Consider the following 23,508-nt stretch of genomic DNA (forward strand, 5'->3'; position numbering starts at 1 on the left):
ATCGGTACATGATAACTATGCGGGCGAATTAAACCTCAATAAATACCTTTTTTCATGTTATGTACTGATGAGGGACATAAGTTATCTTTGAGGGTCATAAATAAAACATCTTCCGCATTTCTTAAAATAATACTTTTTGAAGTGTCAGGAAATACTCTAGGAAGAATGTTGGTCAGCAGAAACATGAAACATCATGGAATTCACATACATATTTTACAGCTAATGGGTATGTCTAAAATTACAACTGTTTCAACTGTCAAGCTCTGAGTCTTTTGGCTAAGCCACTCTTTCCCGGTAACTTGTCTTCCATTTCCGCTGCCATGATAACAGGAGCCATAGAGGTGTGTGTGGTAGGAGGTGTCCGTGCTGTCCAAAAGCACTGGGAAGCCAATGGGGTCTGCTCTGCCAAACCACAGGGTGAGAGCTACTGGCTTTGCCTATGCTTGTTGTGTTTTGTTTCCTCCCATGGAGCACCGCCCAAGTCCTGTACCTTTATGCTTTAGTTGTTTATGTCGCGTTTCATGGGACTATTTTTTCTTTGTCTCCTGCTCATGTTGAGAGAGCGTGTTTTCTACAACTTTCATCTCGTGTTTACTAGCGTTAAGCACCCTTCCGAGTGGCAATGTGTTTTACAACTTTCATCTCATGCTTACGTCCAGTCTGCATGTTTTCTTTAACTGTGTTGCTGCTTTCCACTCCCACCAGCACTTAATTTTTACAGTTGCTTATAGTATGAACTTGACTGGAAAATATTGGAGCACTTCACATGAACGCCAGTTAAATTATTTGACAACCTTAGGCATGGGGAAATCAAGTGATTCACCCAGAATCGGATGTTGAGTCATTGTTGAGACTCAAACCTTGTTCCTCAGATCCAAAGCCAGCAGCTCTTGACATTATGCCACATGCTCTTCCCTTCTGTGTTGCTGCTTTTCTAGTCACCTCCCACCCACTGTTACTCCATATTGCAGACCTAATCACCTCCCACCCACTGTTACTCCATATTGCAGACCCCCATTCTCTTCCCACCCCTCTACACTTGTTACTTTGGCGATTGCTATCCTTTTTACAAGCCTTCATTTTGTTGTCCGTCATTCATGACTACTTGAGTACCCTTTAGGCGACACAGCACCCACTGAGGAAACATTTGTCATTGATTTTGTGCACTGCTGTCGGGTGTTTCCCACTTATGACAGAAGCTGTCACATTGCTCACTCATTCCAGGCGCCCTACCTTCTACACTCCATTTCTATTAGGCACCGGATGTGGCCTTTCTGATGGCACTCATTATTTTAGCTGTATTTATTCTGATGCTTCAGTTTTTCTTTGAAAATGACCAGGCAGAACGTGTCCCTTTATGTGGTTCTCTCATTTGAGATCACGTAATGTCTATTCAAACTGCACCTTTCAGCCTGTACCGTTACATTGCAGTGGCCAAAAGAAGGTAAAGAGTGTTAACAATATTCTTTTGTTTATTAGAGCGGACGTTTCTTTCGCAATGCGGAGCTAATGGAGTGGTGTGAAGGTGAGAAGTAAACAAGAAATGCCAACTAACAATAGGCAAAGTTAAATCTTTTAACATTTTTCATTTTATATCTACTTTAAAAAAAGAAAAGCTTGTACAATTATTTGAAAATGTTGAGAGTGTGTGGGCATGCCAGTGTGGGATAATGTGCTGCATGGATAAACACTTATAAAGTCCCAAAGGTGAGACCTTTTGGCTATGTCAATGACTGTTGATTTTGTTGACCTTCTACAGGCATTGCAGATTTAAACAGATAGCTGAGGAGGCGGATAGACCCTCATGGTATGATACTGAGATGACCTCAACAGGCAAGCTGTATGATTCAGGAATGCTTATGGTATTTGAGGAGTTGAATACTGCGGTCCCCTTGGGGCAGTTTCTTGTTAATACAGCACAGATGATGGCAGTTTCGTGCATGTGGAATAGTGGGATCTAGAACTAGAAATGGGATAGCATGAGGCAGATCCTCAACACATGGGGCAGGGACAGCCATTTCATCATGGCAGCTTACAGGACTATCAGACGTATGCAGAAAGTGAGTATAAAAGTTCCAAGAAACAAGTGGAATAGGAACCTGGGAAAAGTTTTGATGCTGCTGAATTGGCACAAGTCATTCAGTTCATGCAAAGATCCCCATAAAGGACTGCTGAAGCACCTGTAATTTAACTATTTTAACAGTATTTTTCTGATAACAGCATGATTACAGGTAATATTCCTGGATACCACTCTTTATTGCCTCAGATGTAAGAGAGGCGGGATACTTTTGTCCATATGATGTTGTCATGTGCCCTAATTAGGCAATGGTGGACATGAATCACACAACTAATTACTGAATGGACTGGAAACTGTAATTTAGATTACCTCAAGGTGTGTCTACTGGGGTTTATGTAAAGACTGATAGAGGACAAATCCAACAGTGAATTCACTGACTTGGTGCTAATCCTTGGCAAGTGGTTGAACTTGATGAACCGGAGATCCCCTCCGCCCACCATACCAAAGTTGAAGGAGGTAGGATTTGTGTAAATTTTTACAAGTGTTTGATTCTAAAACAGACGATAAACCTCCCTGAATGACTACATACTTCCTGACTGCATTATTAAGAGCGATTAAATTTCCTAGGGCACCACTGTCTCGCTTGTTGCTGGCTGTTACTTGCGGTGCACTTGAAACAGGCCAGGGACTGTCACACATGATAGAGGGACAAGGGTGCCTGCCTTACTAGTTACACAACAGACATAATGTTCTGTTCCCAAAGAGTTTACCTCCCTCCGTTTCGCTCAGAACCCACCAAGATCATCTGCGGCGTACCTCAAGGCTCATCGCTCAGCCCGACACTCTTCAATGTCTACATGAGCCCCCTCGCCGACATCGTACGCAAGCACGACATCATCATCACCTCCTACGCCGACGACACCCAACTTGTACTCTCCCTCACCAAGGACCCCGCCAGCGCCAAGACCAACCTACAAGAGGGTATGAAGGACGTCGCAGATTGGATGAGGCTCAGCCGCCAAAAGCTGAACTCTGAAAAAACGGAAGTCCTCATCCTCGGCAACACCCCGTCCGCCTGGGACGACTCCTGGTGGCCCACGGCCCTCGGCACCGCACCGACCCCCGCAGACCACGCCCGCAACCTCGGCTTCATCTTGGACCCTCTTCTCACCATGACCAAGCAAGTCAACGCCGTGTCCTCCGCCTGCTTCCTCACTCTCCGCATGCTCCGCAAGATCTTCCGCTGGATCCCCGCCGACACCAGAAAAACCGTGACCCACGCCCTTGTCACGAGTCGCCTGGACTACGGCAACACCCTCTACGCCGGGACCACCGCCAAACTCCAAAACCGCCTGCAACGCATCCAAAACGCCTCGGCCCGCCTCATCCTCGACGTACCCCGCAACAGCCACATCTCCGCACACCTGAGACACCTGCATTGGCTCCCAGTCAGCAAAAGGATCACCTTCCGTCTTCTCACCCACGCACACAAAGCCCTCCACAACAAGGGACCGGAATACCTCAACAGACGCCTCAGCTTCTACGTCCCCACCCGCCCCCTCCGCTCCGCTGGCCTCGCACTTGCTGCCGTCCCTCGCACCCGCCGCTCCACGGCGGGTGGGAGATCTTTCTCCTTCCTGGCGGCCAAGACCTGGAACTCCCTCCCCACCAGCCTCAGGACCACCCAGGACCACTCCGCTTTCCGGAGACTCCTAAAGACTTGGCTGTTCGAGCAGCGATAACCCCCCATTTCCCCCCTAGCGCCTTGAGACCCGCACGGGTGAGTAGCGCGCTTTATAAATGTTAATGATTTGAATGGATGGGCATAAAGTTGGTGGTTGGCTGTTTAAATTAGTTGCATGCTTTAAGTTATGATGATCTTCCTGAAAAGTATAAGATGTAGGAAAAGGTGTTCCATGCAGGGGTGGCCCCTCCACGTGGGCGGAGGACTGTTGCCCCCCCCCCAAAAAAAATGCCACCCATAAACTTTGTTTATTACCATTTTATTTTTCAGCACCCTGTCTTGAACCGAGTGTCAGGGCGGGCGTGGCAATTGCTGTTGAGTGGGAGCAGGGAGCTGTGCACTTGTTTAAAGTGCGCATGTCGCTTTGCCCGGCCGTTTTGCAACGCCCAGCCTGACATGCACACTTTATAACATCTTTAACCCAGCTGTCTTATGACAGCTGGGTTAGAGAAGGCACAGGCCGCCAGCGCTCTGGTGAGCTCTGAGAGAGTCTGCTCCCATGACCGTCCCTCGTCGAAGCTGGGAGAGACGATGCGACAGCAATGAGAGATCTTCGACAGGTAGGTGCCATTTTTATTTTATTTTTTATTTTTGTTGTATCCCCCCTCTCGCCCCTCCATTGTAAATACGAGCTGTCCACCACTGGTTCCATGAGGCATCCCAGATGCTTGAATACAATACATCATGTTAGAAATGCTATATCTATATTTGTGTTGTATTTACTCTCTAGCACATGACACTCAACTAAAGATCAATTTGAAAAGCGTTATTTGGTGGACAGTCAGTTATGGGCCCTTGTTGACATTGAAGTAACAATAATCATGATATCCAATTCAGAATTTGGTCTCCTCTCACCAATAACAAAACTACGACCAAAATAAGTCTACATTTTTGTTTACTGCAACACCACTTCGCTCCTGCTTGGTGGCATGCTCACAAAGGCAACTACATTACAGACAAACTCAGAGACTCCCATCAGCTGTCGGGCTGCTGAGCTGCTCCACCCGATACAATTTCACTGCTGCATGCATGACTGAGACCTCAAGAGCTTATTCCGTGATTTTGATGATTAGTTTCATGGGATAGGGTATGTTAAAGATAAAAAAAATCTGTTACATATTGATCCTGCTGCATTGAGCTACCGGTGAGTTGAATCTCATGAGGTCCAGAGTTACAGCAAGCAGAAGTTGCAGATATTACTGAACTGGTGGACTATCCCATACCCTGGGTCTGTCCAATCCTTGAAAACCAAAATAACTCAATAAGGTATTCAAATGCATCAATATGAGCCCCTCCAATGTTGCAATCAAACGAGAATGCTGCTTCAACTATGGACTGTCGACATTGTGACATAAGAAAACTGTGCCTGTTAGTTTTCCAAAGTAACTTAGACTGCAGATACCATAACTCTTTCTCAACCAAGAGCCTAGGTATAGGAGAACTTTTTTATGTACAAGGGCTGACTACCGAAATATCCAGTTCAGCAGGGGTATTTCAAAACTGAATTGAAGAAGTCCTAGGGGACCTCAGCGGAGTGCAAAACATCAGCGATGACAGCTTAGTGTACGCATCCACATTTGACAAACACAATGAAATGCTTTGTGCCATCCTATAACGGCTAACACACAGTGGGATCACTCTAAATCACAGAAAATGTGAATTCTTGAAGTCCAGTGTTAACTTTTCCAAATATCACTTATCAACTGGCAGCGCTGCCACTATCACTGAAACTCAGTGGTGTCAAGAGTGCACCACCACTTACTACTGTGTCATATTTTTTTGTTTTTTCTTCATGGTGACATACTAGAGGAGATTCATAATGAACTTTTTATCCCTGATGGGTTCCCTGCAAGAGCCGTCAAAATCGATCTCTACATAAGACTAGACTGAAGAACACTTACAGACATTTAAAACAACAAAAGACAAAGTCTAAGTAAAGACTATGGGCCAGATGTATCATACAACCGATTTGCAATTCTCAAATAGCGATTTTTAAGAAATCGCTATTTCAGAAATACAAAAAGGTATGTAAGACTTTTGCGATTCGGTAATAGTGATTTCTTAAAAATCGCAAATGCTATCACTGAATCGCAAATAGAGAATCTGTCCCCATTCGCACATATGGGCCTGCTGGCCCATATCTGCAAATTTTTTGCATTTCCAAAATTGCGATTTCTTAACCAGAAAGCGCAATTTTGGAAATGCAAAACCCCAGGGTACTGGGGGTCTAAGGCCCTCTCTGCTGCACCCCAAAACATTTTTGGGGGACATGTAAGGTGCACACATGCCAAAAGGTCATAAGTGCTTTACATGTACATTTTAAAAATGCATTTCAAATGCATTTTTTTTATTTTGCACATGGTTACCACCAGGTTCAACCTGGTGGTAAATAGCGATTCCTAAATGCCCAAATCGCATTTAGGAATGGCTTCATACATGTGCTAAGAAATCACAAATAAGGAATCCTTATTGGCGATTTCTTATTTAGAGAGTCGCAATTTGCGACTCTCTAAACAGGGTCGCAATTTTAAGGAATCGCTATTTTTGCGATTCCTTAAAATTGCGTTCAGAATGTCTTTCATACATTCTGAACTGGCTTTTTGCATTCGCAAACGGGCATTCACACTGTTTGCGAATGCAAAAAACCTTGATACATCTGGCCCTATGTTACAGGACTATGATCTGGTAAAAACAACTCAGAAATGCCACTGGCACAGGGGCAGTCCTTTTGCAGAGGCGGAACTGTGGTGGTTGAGTACCAGTTGCTATGCCAGCCATGGCATATCCCCAAAGGAGAAGCAATACTTTCACATTCAAAAGGAGCTGATCGCTATGTTTTAGGGCTGCAGATATTTCTACAAATAAAATGGGCACCTGTCCCAGGTCTCAAACACAGGAGGGTGGACAACAAATGAATATTAAAAGACGAGATAAGGGTTGCCTCTGGCTCCTAGAATCAAGTCTTGAAAATATTTGGCATGTAAATCATGCAACACCTACCATGTTAGAATATGATATGGTGTCTTCAAAAACGTGTATTTCCTTAACACGCATGAGATTAGAGCAACGGATATAAGAATGCTTCACAATACACACAGAATTTGTTAGTTTTGGCACAAGGATATTTGCCAAGATTTACAAAATGCTGAGATAACACAGGCCTACATTTCAGAATGACTACTAGAGGTTGCCATTTTGTTTTTTGGCACGTAAACATTTTTTACAGACAAGTTGGGGTTCTAATTATCGACTGCAGTGTTCTTTTGCTTTCTTTCCCATCTGAAGAAATGTTTTATTTTTTTGTGACAATCATGGAATGTTTAATGAATAATGCTTTTACAAAGACACCTGCAGAGTACACGCTGCTCTCTATCTCATTTTGTTACAGATGGTGTACGTTTGAAGTACGGTGGGAAAAGCTTGTATTGTAAGGAGTCCTTAGAACCCAACGAGCATATAATTGTATCATCTTGCTTTAATTTATTGGATATTCTCATAAGAATAGAGTAAAATGTGAGAGCGTGTATTGAGCTAATGCAGTTTAGATAAGCATTCAAGCTGGTATTCAATGCAGCATAGAGTAGGAAATTTAGAGTACTCTCTATAAAGAAAAACATAAGACTTCCCTTTCGTCTTTTCTTTTAGGTGCCCTTACGTAATACGTCACAAGACGCAATTTTGACAGGAGATTCCCAATTTTGTAGCCAAAAGTGGCTGTTTTATTTCTCTCGCCAGAAATTGCCTCTGCTTCTGTAGAATTCAATGGTGAAAATACACTCCCCCCATTTTTTTATTTCCTACTTCGCAGTTGAAAATGTTGGCATACTTGCTACACCTGTTTGTCCTCTGAATTATAGGATTATGATTAATTGAATTGAACATTATGTTAGGCGAACGCGTTCCGATTATTGATTAATGGAAACCTGATGGCTTGCCTTCTGTAAATGATTTTTAATAAACCTGCATGGCGTGAAGTCACATATAGTTTTTCACGGAGTAATGGGCTTCACATTTATTGATTGTACTGACCATGCTCGGCTGCAACCCTTGGACCATCCGCTCTCGCCTTATGGTCCTGAAATTTGAGTGCAGAAATACAGGAAAATAGCGCTAACATATTCCATGAAAGCCCGGCTCGTTTTGGGCTGAGGTTCCATGGGGACATCTTCGAAATCCCCACCAAGAACGAATGCTTGAGCCAGGCTGGGCAAGGATACCTACTTTCTGCCACGTTTCAGTTTGCGCCGCCAGCAGCGAATTAATAACACTTGGAAACAACGAAAAGGGTGGCAATGAGACTAAAATCGGAGAAATTCGATGTCTTCACTGACTTCTATTGGAGCTGGGGTACTTCCGAACAGGGAAGAAGGCAAATGAAAACTAACGATGTAATTTTAAATCGTAAACCTCCCGCTGGCGTGAGCCGCACGTCACCCGTAACAAGGTAGAAAAGGGACAACTTCAAGGCATTATCTAAAGAGCGAACAAGCATGGTCGCCATGCTTAAATGGTGCCATCTTCCAAATGGAAGGACCCTACTGAGGACCAAGAAACCGCTGTAAACTTTTAACGTTCTTAAATAAATCCTACTATTCCTGTATACAGCACTAATGCAATAGCAGAAATAAAAAACATATGTTATGGGTAGATTTTAACTACGTCCATAAAGCTGTAACGGCCGCATTGTGTAGAACATAACTATGTTGCCAGTAGTTTTGTTAACCGAAGTTGGTACCAACTGAAACGATTTTATGCTAATTACTTCGCACCACAATTTCAAGGTCACGCAAAAGAAAAAGCTGCGTTTTCAGTGCTGCGGGTACAGATAGAAGTCGCGTATTGCTGTGCCAGTCTGCCCTGCTTATGACGGCGAGGTACTCCGATCCGGCATGTGACGGGCCCAGCTGCTTCTCACATCCGTTGGACTCGAGGTCTGACAATGACGTTAAATCCACTCCCCGTTGACCTAAGAACTACAAGTCCCAGCGTCCCTTGTTTCCTCTCTGTGTTCTATTATGGACTCCAGGCTCAGACCGTGAAACCAAAAGTGCCGACTGGAGCCGAGTTATCTTTCCTCGCCGGGAACAGGGAGGTGGTGCTGCGTGGAATCCTTTTGCCTACACATACTGGCCGAATATGAACGGGCGGGTGGACCTGCGTGTCCCAGAGGAGGAGATTCACCTCAAGAGAGGCCCCACAGGTACCCAGTGTTTGGGGTTGAAGGAGTTCACTGTGCCTGGCTCCCTCCCTTCATTCCTCATTGAGGAGGGCCAGGAAAGTCCCAGGCTTGGGCTTAGAGGCTCAGGAAGAGGGGGTGAGGTACAGGGACAATGCTGTGCTCCAGTCCGGATCGCACATGCTGGATTGTTTAAAGCGGACGTTTACCATAGTTTCATACAAGAACAAATAATTTACCATGGACAACTGAGCCGAGCTGAGGGTCTGGATTTAGTTGTAAGAGCCCGTCACGAGCCGAGCCATTCAAATGTTTGCCATGTAAATCATGTAACAAACATCCTTTAAAATATGATAACATATCTTCAAAACTCCCAAACGTATTTTATTTTAACACGCGGACGCGTGACTATATCATTACATTCCGAGGCATATGAGCACAGGTTATGTCGATGCAAACTGTTTCTGTTTACTCCTCCGTGCCTAAAACGGCTTGCAACTAATCTTGGGTAGGTAGGAGTGATGGATAGGAATTGGTATTCAGGCAGCTGTGGCGTTTGTAGGTGTTGGGAGACCTTAGCTATTGTAATATGCTCACAGGAATTCCTTTAGAATAAGATGCGTGTGCGCTACAGAATTAACCCTTGTTCCCGGATTCTGTTAAATAGTAACCATCTACCATAGTTGTCAAAACCAGGTAATGATGATAGTCTGCACGTTTTAGCCATATTGGTTGTTGTTCATGTTGGGAGACGGCATGGTTTTGCTTTCTATGTACTCAACCAAATATTACTTTTAACCAGTTGCCATGCAAATTGTCGATTGTCCAGATAACACTGGGCTTGCATGTCAAATTTTCCCTAAGCAATAAGCAAAGTCATATATATATATATATATATTTTTTTTTTTTACGCTATAGGCCTTTGACTTCCCTAGACAAGTGGGCAGTGCAAGCTGAAGGTTTCCTTAGCACAGTGAGAGTACTGCCCCAATTGACTTATCTTAAAAGAAGAAATCTCAGTTATAAAATCTCTTGTCTAAGTGTAATCTTCACCGGTTTTATAAACCATTTCTTTAAAAAATGCTTTCACTTGTAACTTTTTGGCTAAACTCTATATTTAGTAGAGAACACGTAAACGTGAATTCTACCTGTTTACTGCCTTGAAACTTCTCATTGCGTTTCATAAATCGGATCTTTAAAACTGTTGTTATATTTTATGTCCAAAAGCTCCTTTTTGACAATAAGATTCACTTTTTGGTTTGATTTTAGCTAATGGTGTATTTTTATTTACATGCGTCAGTTCCACTAAAAAGTAGTTTTTTTAAACTTGTCCGAGTTAGCTGGTGGCCTGTGCATGCATCCATGGTTGGGTGTAGTTGAAGGGAGGACAATGAGGGAAGCAACGTTATTTCTAACTAGTTTCCCCTGTGTGTGGAAATGAATTGACTTGGAGCACTACAGCCAAGACCAAGTGCATCAAAGACAAATCTGGCAACTCACTAAGCAACCAAGCGTCCTACCAGAGCCGAATTTGTGGTACTTTCCAATCCAAGGATTGCTTGCGATGCACATAAAAAGTGCATTCTGCTCACATTTAGCCACATGATTTGTGAATTGTGATTTATTAATTGCTACTAATGTTGAAAGAGAGCTTCAGGGCCATGGAACCACCACCGGAAGGAAAATCAAAGTGTGGTATCAGAGTGTGAAAGTATTGCGTAATAGTAAAAAGCCAAGGTTTAAGATTTTTCAAGAATTGTATATGATCGGCAACATGTAAAAGGTAACTGACGTAGATGGCGGCAGACAGTGCATTATGCGAAGCTGATCGACAAGCAACACAGCAACAAGATCACAGACGCATTTAGCTAGCTGTTAAATGTGATGGAAAATGAATGGGGAACAAGATGGGCAAGCTAATGATAAAGCATTATAAGATGCATGCACTTTTGACCTGAGAGACAGTTCATCAGTACATCTCAATAAGCCAGCAGAGAACCTGCCAAAATCATGAAAAATGAAACCCAATAACTGACCATCACCATTGAGAAATGTTTTCATAAATTCTAAGTGTGATGCCTTTAGATTAGACCGTGGCCTTTAGGTAATTGCCCTTTGACTTTTGAGGCTTGTAGTTCTGTTTTTACCATTGGTGTACAGGCTTCAAAATAACTCGCAGTTCTCCAATTGCATAAGTGTTGGAAAGTACAAATTAGGTTCAGCAACAGTGCTGTGTGTGGAGGAATTTTATTTGGCATAGTCTAGGGAAGTCTTCCTATTTTCTAAGTGTTGATGATGCAAAGCTCAATTGCACTTCGAAGTGTCTTCTCCAACAGCAAGGATGATGCAAAGCAGAACTGAGGTGCATCAGTAGACCTGTATGCGGAGGCCGTATTCCAGTAGCATTCCACTGCGAAGGAAAACAGAAGAACATCAACAGTGGTTCTATGGAGGACTCAGTGTTGGAATTGCTGGGATGAGGCTGTGAAAAAGAGATAATAACACTGAGGAAAGGAGTTAAAAGGATGGAAAAAAGGGTGACGTGCTGCAAAGGTAATAGAAAAGGGGCTTGTGTAACAAGGAAGTTAAAGGGCAACGATCTGGAAAGGAAGAGGAACATTAGAGAAAAGGGGAGATAGAAGAGGCAAAAGTAACAGCTGCGGGAGGAGAAAGAGAAACAATAGGGAGGAGAGCCTGAGGAGAGAGACACTGGTGAGGTATTGAGACATACAGAAAAAGGCACTAGAGGGAGGATAACTTCAAGGAGTAGAACTGAGAGAGATGGATGAGAAAGACTCGCGCAGCTTCTGTCTTTTAATGAGAAATTTGCACAAGGAGGAATTGGAAGAAATAGAAAAACATAGATGATTGTGGGAGAGGGCAATTAAAAGATAAAAAGAAAATCAAAAACGGAGAAAGAGAAAGACAGAGAAAGTAAAATGCAGGAAAGCACATGATTAAGACCACCTAGGACGTAGATAAAAGTGTAGCTGAGCACCACAGAGAGGAGAAGACAGGACTGAAAATAAAATCAGAGACCGTGGTGGGAAAGATTGAGAAATGGACCACAGGGTTGAAAACAAAAAATCACGACGGTCCATGTATCAATTCATCCATCATTTGGTGCAGACACTATCCAGAAAGCACCATTTAGGCTATTAGCGCAGGCGTGGAATATGACAGTGTATTGGTGGGACCGGGGAGTATCCAGTTTGTGCAAGCCTTACGCATAGACAGATAGTTGATGACCAATGCGAGTCACCCATTCCTGCATTTAACAGATGGCTGTTATTCTAGAATTTATGGCGTAGGCCACTGGTACGTAGGTGGAGGGACTTCCCTGGGTTAACATGGATCAGCTTTTTATTTTTAACCATGCCACGTACAAACCTGGTTAGAGCTACCAGCCCAATCGAGCCTCCAAACATACTTATGCATCCAACAAAAAGGAAAAGGTGGAACAATTATATGTGAAGAAATCTCACTTTCCTATCTAGTTGAATTACTGCCAAGTTCCTTAAATAGCCTTTTGGCCTATGCTACTCAAGTGTTGTACCCCTCCAAAATAATATTAGGCTTATGTACTGCGTTGAGGCAATGAAAGATTTACAAGGGAATGTACCAACGCAAACAATGTAATGGGATTTTCAAATTTCTTTGAATGGGTGCTTAGAAGCTCGGATGGACTCAGATCATCTCAATGGGGCAATATGCCACAGCGATATATCTTCCGCTTCAGGATCCCAATGTTGCTTTGCTAGTCAGAAATATTGATGGGATTTTAGCTAACATTTAAGTCTTTGTTGAGGGTATGTATGTGTTTGCCCCGTGCTGTTATACAAGTGATCTGGGGGTACCCCTATGTATCCGAACCTATGCGTTGTATTTGACAATGTATAGAGACTGGGTCAGGCATAAACCATGAACATGTCCATCACTACAGTACATCATCAAATTTTAATTCTATCCATAAAATGTAATTGCCAGCTCACCAACTTTGTATATTATTAGTGACTCTTATAGATATTGGTCGTCTAGTTTCAGTGCATATTATGGCACACTAAGTCAAGCGCATACACCAGGAATTATAATCGGTTTACTTTGGCAAATAAAAACATGTTTACTCTGGCCTCATGAAAAGGATACACTTAGGCACAGGAACCTTAACAATCATCAATGCTGTTTTGTCAAGACTAGCAAGAGGCAAATATTAAAAATCCAGGGAAACAAACTCATAAAAATATGTAGGCCCATTCGTCTTATGTGTGTTAACTAAACAACGTTTTCAGAAACTCACTGGCACTAATAGAGAATGCAAAGATACAACTACTCATACAAGCATTATCATCATCAAAGAATATGTAAATCATCATACGTCTCTGACTGATTCAAGAATGTCTACAAGCATTTTTCCCTGGCACTAATGCCCAAGAAACTGTTCTCCTCGTGTACATTTCATTATTGATGCACTGACTATTAAGGCAGTGGTTCCCAAACTTTTTAGAACTATCACGCTTTTTTTTAGAATGACAAACGTTTGTGACCCACCTAACTTCAGTGGACGTGAGGTGGGAGATTTCTTTTAACATAACTTCTACATCAGGTGGTAGCACACTGTCATTTACAGGCAGCACATTTTCCAATGAAATGGCCACTAAATTTGCACCAACATACAGTTTTACTGATAAAACTATATTACGGACAATTGATAATGTGTGAAAATCGTGTTTCAGTGAGTACTCATCAATTGCACATTACCAATTCAAGTGTCTTGATTTGTTTGATCCTATTAAAATCTTTTTGTTTCCAATTCACTTTCGGTATTCCCCCAAAATATGCTTAAGTTTTTGCTTTTCTAACTGCTGAATGAATAGAACACGTTTACAGGTATTTACATTTGGTTGTGTGTTACAAAAATGACATGACTGCCTTTCATTTCTCAGTCTCTCTGAGAGTCCAGCAAGGTTGTCACTTAGTTCACTTTTCTTTCTTTTCTCTGACCGTAAAGGGAGAGGAGTTTGTGTCAGGTCTTTTCTCTGACCGTAAAGGGAGAGGAGTTTGTAAACGCCTATTCCCATGTTAAAAAAATAGCTGCAATTTTTCAGAAGAAATGGCAAGACATTTGACCCCTCTATGCAGCAAATGTGACAAGATAAATACAGAATTTAAAGGCATCTTTATTTATTGCTGAAACTTTCCCGACCCACCAAAAATCAGCTTGAGTGCGACAAAGTTTGGGAAACACCCCATTAAGGAATTAGCCCACCCTGGCCACAGATCAAGCCTACTGTGGCCTTTTGCTGCCGTTGGGCTACTGCACATGGGGCTATCCTAGACTGACAACTGCAATATGTTTCTTGAACTACGAAGTTTAGTCAGGAGGGCAACATATTTCTCTGGCTTCCTATTACAAACAACACCTTAGGTTCTGCTTTGCAGCTGATGACCGTGCATAAATGCAGACTCTCTTCAGCTGGGGTAGGTGAAATTAAGTCAAAGTCCCACTCCAACGTTATTGCAAGGAGATGTACCTAGAAGACTTTAATGGACAGGATAGGCTGTTTTTAATGTCTGTCGACATGAACAATACAGTGTTGAAAAATAACAAGGACTAGACCCATACTTAGCATATCCTGGTAGAAACCACTCCTGCCCTTCTCTTTATTTAATGTCTGCTAACATGATTTTCCCCCCTGCTTGGAAATGCTCCTCTTGTAGACTCACATTACTGTTCATGCTTTTCGGTCATAGATGTTATCAGTTGCACCACATTTGCTAATCAGCCAACCACGATGGGTCTCTTCGTATACATTATTCAAATAGTAATGGAGCCCCGTCTTAAAGAGCCTTTTGCCACGGTTTGAAAGCACTCTAAATTTCTGTTCTTATTACTCGTCTCAGCATGTATCACATCGACCTTCTAAAGATGAAAGGCTGACTACGCCATTCAAATGTGGGCACCGATCTCTTCATTCAAGGCTCCTGTATTTATTGTGTTGGTGAAACCAGACACCCTCAACAGCGGTGTGGGCTCCTCAGAAATTATCTGCGGTGGGGTCTCACTCTGCTCAACAGTGTGGCCTTGTGAAACTGAACATCAATGATATTTTCTCATACTATGCAGTAGTGCTGGCTGCTCTCTCTGCTCACCAGGATGTAGCAGACCAATTCAGGGCAGGAGTGTTAATCCCCCTCCACAAACCCACGTCACCACTGATTCAGAAATCCCATACCGTTTGAAAGTTTCTGCCGAGCCTTCACAGACTGAATGAGCACTGAATCAAAACTACCACCCTCTGATCCCTTTGTCATAGATGTCAATAAGGGGAGCCAGGGGCAGCAGGGGTTGGTGGGGAGGAGGAGGGGTGTTTGTAATAATATAAAAATAAAAAAAATTGCCTGTCCTGACCCTGCCACATCGCTCCTCTGCTCTTCTGATGTTCCTGGGACACCAGCACAGGCTCCCCATGCAATCCTGGTGCTCCTCTCATGCTATCCTTAGCATGAAAGCAACACCTGGATTTGTCTGAGCAGCTTGTTCTGCTGTTCAGACCGTGTACTGGAGCCTGTGCAGTTTCTCCAACCCAGCTGTGATTGTAAACTATTGTTTTGTTCTTCAGCTGCTGGTTTAGCTGGTGGGGTTTGAGAAGGGGGGGCGACGCTCCTTCCCCATTGTGAAAGAGCTACCCCTGATAAAAGATAACTAGTGCAGAAGCGACTAAACCCTTTGCGATTCTGTATTTTTTAATAGGTGACTGTTGGTGATATAATAGCTGGCTCTCCCTTAGATTCATTCTGCAGTATTTGCAGACACTCTCCACTGACCTGGAGCGCGAGCTGGGACTGCACAAACCAGGGAGTAAGGTATTACCAACTGAGGCCTTTCATGTACTCTTTCGATTTCAAGTTCTTTAAGCAGCCAAGATGATTCTTTTGCTGAGCCAGCCGTCTAAGTTGGCTCTAAGAGTCTGTGCACGAGCCATGAAAATAGTTATCATACAATAAGCATCATGGAAAAATATGATACACTGTCATCAAGATTCAAAAAAATATATTCTTTTAACACGCTGAAACGTTTCACCTTAGCACATCAGATTATGTCACAGCATTGAGAGGTAATAATTTGCATTTTCTTGCTGCATACTTTATAAACCTTGCCGCATAATTTGTTCCTCCCCTGCCACACAATTCCAGTGGCTTAGCCTATATGTGGCCTAGAATCTTTTATAGATGGAACAACATTATAGTTAATTACATGCAAGAGGTTTTTGTACAGTTCACATTCTGAATTCGTGTATTTTGAAGGGGTTCTTTCATATGTGGTCACGAAGAAAAAGGGATCTTGGTGATAAAATGTTCACCTAGGATCACATAATTTGGTCCGGCGGCCAAGCTAGGAATGATCACAGGTTCTTTGGTCTCAAATTATGCAATTCGGCCTGTAGATGGGTATCATCTCTTTCTCTCATTCTTAATATCCTTAATATCAAAGGTTTTACCTTCTCTTTAGTTCTTAGTACACGAGGTTACTGTGTGGATGACCGGCAGAAGCTGCATGAAAGCTTGGCTCGTTTTGGATCCTAGAGTCCAGGAGGAGCTTGGGCTGACCCAGGCATATAGCTCAAGTCTGACTATAGGTTTCAATGGCTTGTCCACCACTGCTGCTCATTCGAAGAGGGGTAAACCGACATGGATCATGATGACTCGAAGACAAGCAAAATACTTTTACATTTCTTTTATTGCAGGCTTTACACAGTAGGTGGCAGCAGAGCTTAAGTTTCTTTAATTCCCAGAAGTTGTTTGTATTACGTAGCAATGCGATGTGTTGCATTGCAGTAAAGCCTTTCACAACCCTGGCGAAGTTTCGAAGCTCTAGTCTAGCCTAAAAAAACATACAGCCATAAACATTACCCTAATGACCCCTGTAAGCCACCAGATCACAGGAATAAGTTACAGCTATGAAGGGTAAGATGTACGTTTTATTAGACACTGGCATGTATGGACTAGGATTTATGAGCAAGTCTCCTCTTAAACTCAAACAGGGCGGGTAAGAGTGACCACCATAGCAACAACGTAACTCCTCCATGCCCACAAAACCAATTAAACCGGAATACAAAATAACTTCCATTGAGCATAGTAGTACGATGGTGTAAAAATGTATAAACTGATCACAGATGATTTTGATTAATTTTTATTGGGGGGTCCAAAAACAATTAATTAACATCAATTGAAATGAAGTGGCATTTTCTCTTCTAGTAGGGCTATTTTTGACAATGTATGTGGGTTTTTGTTTTGTGAAATACAACAATGAAAGTAATTTTATATTGGTGATCTGTGATCAGTTTATAACATTTTACATCACAGTACTACTATGATTGAGAGTTAGTTAATTTGCACTGCGGTGTAATAATTTGCTTATATGAGCAAATGGCAGCATTAGAGGGTACCTTCTCGCTGTTAGCCTCAGGAGCTGACTCACCTTCTTGTTTTCTTAGAGCACGTGTTCTATCGTGTTTTTCTAAGTATATATTATTTATATTGCACGAGTTTAGCCAAATGGCAGTTGAGCGATATACAGGGTCCAAGGCAAAGTCCCAGTCTTGGGAAGCAGGGGAGCTGTTACTGCATCGTGATGTAGTGTTCTTTTAAAGAGAATGATGTGCCTTCAGGGTTACCAAAATGTCCTGTGTCCAGACAGGTCTGACAGACACGGGGAGCCTTTCCTGATCCTGGGTGCCTAGATGGGAAGGAGGCCGGTTGCACCTTTTCTCGCCTTATCCGTGACTCTGATGGTGTCCTGACTGTGGATCTGCAGAGAGCCGCCAGAGGTGATGAGCTTGTCAGCCATTTAGGCAGGAGGGGTTTGTAGATGATGCGGCTGGTCTGGAAGGTAGTGCGGGTTGGCAAGGGCACACAATGAGGTTTCATCAGAGTGCAGCTGGTGTGGTCATATGAAGTGAATGAGATGAGGACAGGGGGCCCTCAGAAGCAGTGGCGTAGCGTGGGTTGTCAGCACCCGGGGCAAGGCAAGTAATTTGCGCCCCCTAACCCGTGGATTTTAGCACTCGCGAGTGCGAGCACGCCCCCCCCCCAGATGTTGCGCCCGGCCCCCCCTGCATCCCCCACGCTACGCCACTGCTCAGAAGAGTGAGGGGGCAGGGTTGACTATGGGTTTGGTTTACGTCTGATTGGAGTAGAGAATGACCGTAGATTGCTCTGAGATCATAGTTACCCAAAGCTTATGGGAAAGAAAGGAGTTGGGGAGACAAAGCTTTGGACCACCACACAGTGACTTATGGGCAAAAATGTTTTGTAAAAGAAATGCCCCTGAAAGCATTATGAGGCGAGTTTCCGAGTGCAGCAAATATTTTAGTAACTAGACTGCAATGCTCAGAACAGCCCCTTCAGCATTTTAAGAAACATGGCCATGTAACCATATACCCAGCCCCTAGAGAGCTTAACCACTTAAAAATAGAATGGCATAATGTAATGGAATGTAACCATATATTTAGCCCCTAGAGGGAGTAGTGTATTACACATTTTCAGGCCTACTAGAATAATATTACAAACAAGGCCCTTAAAACACAAACTACTTCCAACCACAAAACAAATGTTTGCTGTATACAACCTCAAAAAATAGATAAATAAAAATGAACCCCCGCTCCAGCATGCAGTCTTTGGGCACAGACACTGTAAAGAAACAGCGGCATGCCCAAAAAGAAGGAAGAGGAAGAAACAACATATGGAGTGGAGAGGCAAAAGAAAAACGTAGTGCACCACACTAAGGTATATGGCTGATTCTGCAATAATCCATGTAACAGGGTCAGTTTCCAAGGAGGTAAAAAGCAGCCTCAAGGTGGGACAAACGCAAAACATTAACCTATGAAATCAAGGGAATTTTGAAAGGCAGGCCAAGGAATGAATGAAAGTGAAGGGCGTGGTGAAAGCCCACAGAAGTAGATTACAACATGTCGAGAGATAGCCATGCACGCTTCCTATGCTCGGCCTAAAATGAATATGAGGGACTGAACCGAGCAAGGTTCACCATATATCTAAGCAGGTTTGTACTGTTGTAAAGGAAATGCAAGCCCAGTAGCCTTATAGAAACTGAATTTGGAGTAGCAATAAATGCATACATATCTCCTTCTCCACGCTGCTACTTCCTATCACCAGTGGCTAGGACGGAAAGGAAAGCAATGCAGGAGACCACCCGGTTTGTAACGCAGAACGTTGACACGTTTATTTCATGGGAATAAAAAGTATGTCAAGGGTACAATTGAGGAACACACACACACACACACACACACACACACACACACACATACACATGGAAAATTGTAGTCATATGAGGAAGAAACAGGAAAACAGTGATAAGAGCTGAAAAAGTGTGAAATAAAGAAGCAGGAAGTGCAGGGTGGTGGAAAAGGAGACATGATGTGGAATCAAGACTAAGCAGCTTTGGAATTCGGCAGCTCTGGAGTGTGCACAGAACACATTTACGATTGAGTTGAATAGGGTGTGACTTTTAGTTGAAGAGAAAACCTGAAAGGGGTGATCTAAGCTTGTGGGATGTCTGAGCCAAGGTTAGATTTATGTTGCAGGTAATGGAGTTGAAATGACCTTACAATGGAAGTGATAGTTATTTCCAGTGGGAATCCAGGGGAGGTCTGCCGGAGGGGGGCACAATATCCCTGAGTGAAAGCTGCTGAGAGATGGGTTGATGGGGTTCCTGCCTTGATATGGTGGTAACGCAGATCCTGAAGTTGAAGGATTAAGTGACCTTGAGCAGAAGACAGATAAGAAGTGTAGTAACATTAGTACAGACCCAGAAGTAATTGGGGAGGTAGTGGGGGAAAAAACAGCTAATTGTGAAACTGCATTATAAAATGCTTTACATGAAAGGAAGTTGAGTTAATTTCATTTAAAATTTGTAAATCTTACATATAATCATCTATATTAATATACCATAGTATTGAATAACAAACCACCAACCCTGACTTAGTATTTAAACACTCCACTATCAAAGCTGGACTTTGGCATCACATTACAGAGTGGTACATCACCATATACTCTGTTTAGTAAAGGAAATGTTCAAGTTAATTATGTTTATTTCTAACCTGTGATTTATCCAATAGAGGTTCAGTATGTTTCGCCCTTGAATCATAATTCTTCCAGCAAACAATAAATATTCGGTTGATAAAGTGTTGGCCTGCCATCCTTAACTTCATGGTGAAATCATGTAATTTTGTTTTAACTCATAAGGCTGGGAGACATTTATTAAATACGTTTATGGATGCTATGTGGACATTATTTTCTTTTTTGAGAGTAAGGGTCTAACTCATAAAATGAGGACCCCACTACATTTGTGACGGAGGAGAGTGATGTAGGAGTTTGCCTGGATTATTTTACAACACTTACCTAGCACTGGTTGATACACTCACACTATATGAGTTTTTCCTGCTTGAATAGGAAATTGTCAATGATGATGAAATGAACCGGTTGGTAAGCATTAGCTAACGGTCTTCTGGTGTTTGCTCCGTGAGGCACTTCTATTTTCAAAGAACATTTCCCTCACTATTAGTGGGTCTGACAGATACACCCCTGTTTGTGAATGACTGAGCTTTACCAGAGTCTTCATGGGTTTCTAGCCTTGGCCAGGACCACAAAAGCCCTCTGACATTAACCTTTGTTTCTCAGGTGTGGGATATTGGGGATTCTTGCTTCTGAGCTTATATGAGGAAAGGGTGCCCCACTGTCCTTTTTTTAGGGCTTGGCTACACAGCGCTTCCGCTGTCTCTTTGAGACATGTTGTATATACTTTGTAGGCTTTAGCCAACCCATAGGCTTCTTCTATTCTTTCTCCCCATTTGTCCATGGAATGCATTTGTCATGCTTCTTGCTGCGTTCAGGCCTCCCTGAGAGCGGGGACCTAGTACTATATCAATCCACTGGTCACTATTTTAGCATATTTTTTAGAAATTACTTTTTTATTTGTCAAAGAGCAGTTCACACAAGCGCTTGTGTTTCATCCGGAGCTCCTCTGTAAATAGGCCTGTAAATCTTGTACTTATCTCCTCACATTTGCTGTGCATTCAAAGACCAAGACCAAATGTCAGACACTGTTTTCAGAGGGATCATGTTTACGTTTCTTTGTCTGACTTCAATGGGGAATCAAGAACGTACTTTATTGCTCGCTCATTTTGCACAGAGTAAGTGTTGTAGAAGTCTGTGTGCTGTCTTCGAATTTTTTTTGTTTTAATTTGTGTACATGCATTGTTAATGAGCAGTTGCTTGTTTCCATGGCAATAATCCGGACTGTCTGTTTAATCCAGACTGTTTGTTTTACCCTCAAGACCCCACGGGAGCCACCCCTACTTAATTGTTTTTTTTTTTATTTGTGCTAGACTTTGATCTGACTTTGTTAAAAATGTGTTTTGATGTTGGAAATGTTTTCAGACAATTTTGAGTTAAATTAAGTTGTAACACTAAAGGTGCTTTTGAATTGTTTTATACAATCAATTTACTGTGCATTCGAGGAATGGCAGCCATTTACACAAAAAATAACCCTGAAAAGTTATCACGAGAGCCATTGCTGATTAAATTATTCCTTTTTTATTTTTTCGAAAATCTCCATTGTTTATCAAATAAGCAGGAAATACGGTACCTGGGCATTTTAGTGACCCATAATCTGAAGGATTTAGTGGAAAGGAATGCACAAAAGTTATTAGTTGAATGTAAAGCCATGCTACAAAAATGGGCATATCTCCCTTTGACGATCCTCGGGAGGATAAATTTAATTAAGATGTTTATTCTGCCCAAATGGAACTTTGTGTTTGCAGCTATACCTCTGGCAGTGCATAAGGGATACCTGGATAAAATGCAGCAGGCGATAAGTAGTTTTATTTGGAATTCAAAGGGGCCTAGGATATCATGGAAAAAATTATGCAGAAGAAGGGAAAAGGGAGGATTGGCTTTACCTGATTTGGCATATTATGCATGGGCTTTCTTGTTTAAGAACTCAAGGATGTTGTTTTTGTGCCCAGATGGTTCAGCAGTTGGCAGAATGTATAAGGCAATGGTTTCATCCGTGAAAGGGGCCTCAAGGTTTTTTCTATTCAAATTCGGCGACCCTAAATTTTTCAAAAAAGTTAAATTGAAAGTGTTGCAAGGATTGGCAAGGAGCTGGTATCAGTTGAGACGACGTCTGGGTGCACATTATTACAGCTATCAGGCCCCTATCTGGGATTCCCCGGGCACCCCAGAATGCTGTAAAGATATCTTGGCATTATCACTCAAAAGGGCAGGTGTGGAAAGGTGGGGTGAGCTCTCGCGAGAGGGTACTCTACTTTTATGGGATGAATTGGTAAGGATAACAAGTGGATCTCTGTCTAGGTTAAAATACTTACAGATTAAAGAGTGGGAAAAAGAAATTAAGGGGGGATTGGGAGTGGTAAATTCTTTGGAGGATTATTTTCTTGATCTGGCGGGCCTGGCACCTGTGAAGAGGTTGGCGGTTTGGTATTGGGAAATATTAGAAACTCTTGATGAGAATTTTGTTCTACCAAACAATTTATGGGGCGAGGCGGTGTCAGGCGACAAGATTGGGGTATGGTGGAAGAAGTCGTTTTTGACTCTTTATGAAGTAGTGAAGCCTGCCCCATTAAGGAAAAACCATGTTTATACTCTACACAGAGCTTATATATCGCCGGCAAAACTTGCCAAGTTTAAGAAGGGGGAAGTGACTAAATGCTCGAAATGCGGCGCGTCAGGAGCAACGGATATACATATGTTTTGGGATTGCCCTGCTATTCGGTTGTTTTGGGAGGAGGTTTTTGGGGCAATATCATCTATGTTAGGCTGGAAAATCAATGTATCACTCCCACTGATTATATTCGGGCAGTTACAGGATGAGGGTATATGGAGCAGGGTGAATAAAGCTAACCGTAAATTTTTGTTCTATGTAATTGTGCTGGGCAGAAACGAAATCTGCAAAAAGTGGATGAAGAACCACCCTCTGAGCTATACGGACTGGCTCAATGCAGCTGGCCGTGTTTCGAATATGGACCTAAATGCGCAGGGCTCCAAGAGTAATGCGGAAGTGTGGTCACCATTATTAAAATGGGAGGGAGTAGTTTGAATTTGTTTTCATTTTAATGTCTGCTACTTTGAGACTATGTGAAATTGGTTTGGTTATTTTCTTCCTTTGGTCCAATGATTAGTCACCGTTTAATACTTCGGCTGGTTTGCCTAGGCAGACCGGGAGACACAATGGTGCATCCCCTGGCTTGAGTCTCTCTCTGAGTTAGAGGGTGAGAAGGTCACATGAACTAAGAGGAGGATCAGTAAGCGGGGTTGAATGAGGACAAAAAGAAAAAAAAAAAAAAAGAAAAAAAAGAAAATCTCCATTGTTTGCCAGACACTGCCATCTAGTGGCCAAGCAAGGAATGTTGAAACACAGAAAAAGTGGGAACAAGCACTAACAAAGGCCGTAGGCCTCGACACAGAGGGGAGGGGGGGCACTATAAAAATTGCCAGCGCTGCCTTCTTTATAGCACCTCTTCAAATCATCCC

At 42.6% G+C, this 23,508-nt stretch overlaps 1 protein-coding gene across 1 annotated transcript in view; it reads left to right on the forward strand.

The window, feature by feature from the left end:
* Nucleotides 1–8,739: 8,739 nt before the first annotated feature.
* MED6 (mediator complex subunit 6) overlaps nucleotides 8,740–23,508 on the forward strand; it is a 116,456-nt gene continuing 101,687 nt past the window's right edge. The window contains exon 1 of the mRNA XM_069208802.1: nucleotides 8,740–8,961. Coding sequence (XP_069064903.1) covers nucleotides 8,898–8,961 — 64 coding nt within the window. The 5' untranslated portion in view covers nucleotides 8,740–8,897. The remainder of the gene's footprint in view (nucleotides 8,962–23,508) is intronic.

This window comes from Pleurodeles waltl, chromosome 9, assembly GCF_031143425.1.
Source record: "Pleurodeles waltl isolate 20211129_DDA chromosome 9, aPleWal1.hap1.20221129, whole genome shotgun sequence".
In the NCBI taxonomy this organism is placed as follows: Eukaryota; Metazoa; Chordata; class Amphibia; order Caudata; family Salamandridae; genus Pleurodeles; species Pleurodeles waltl.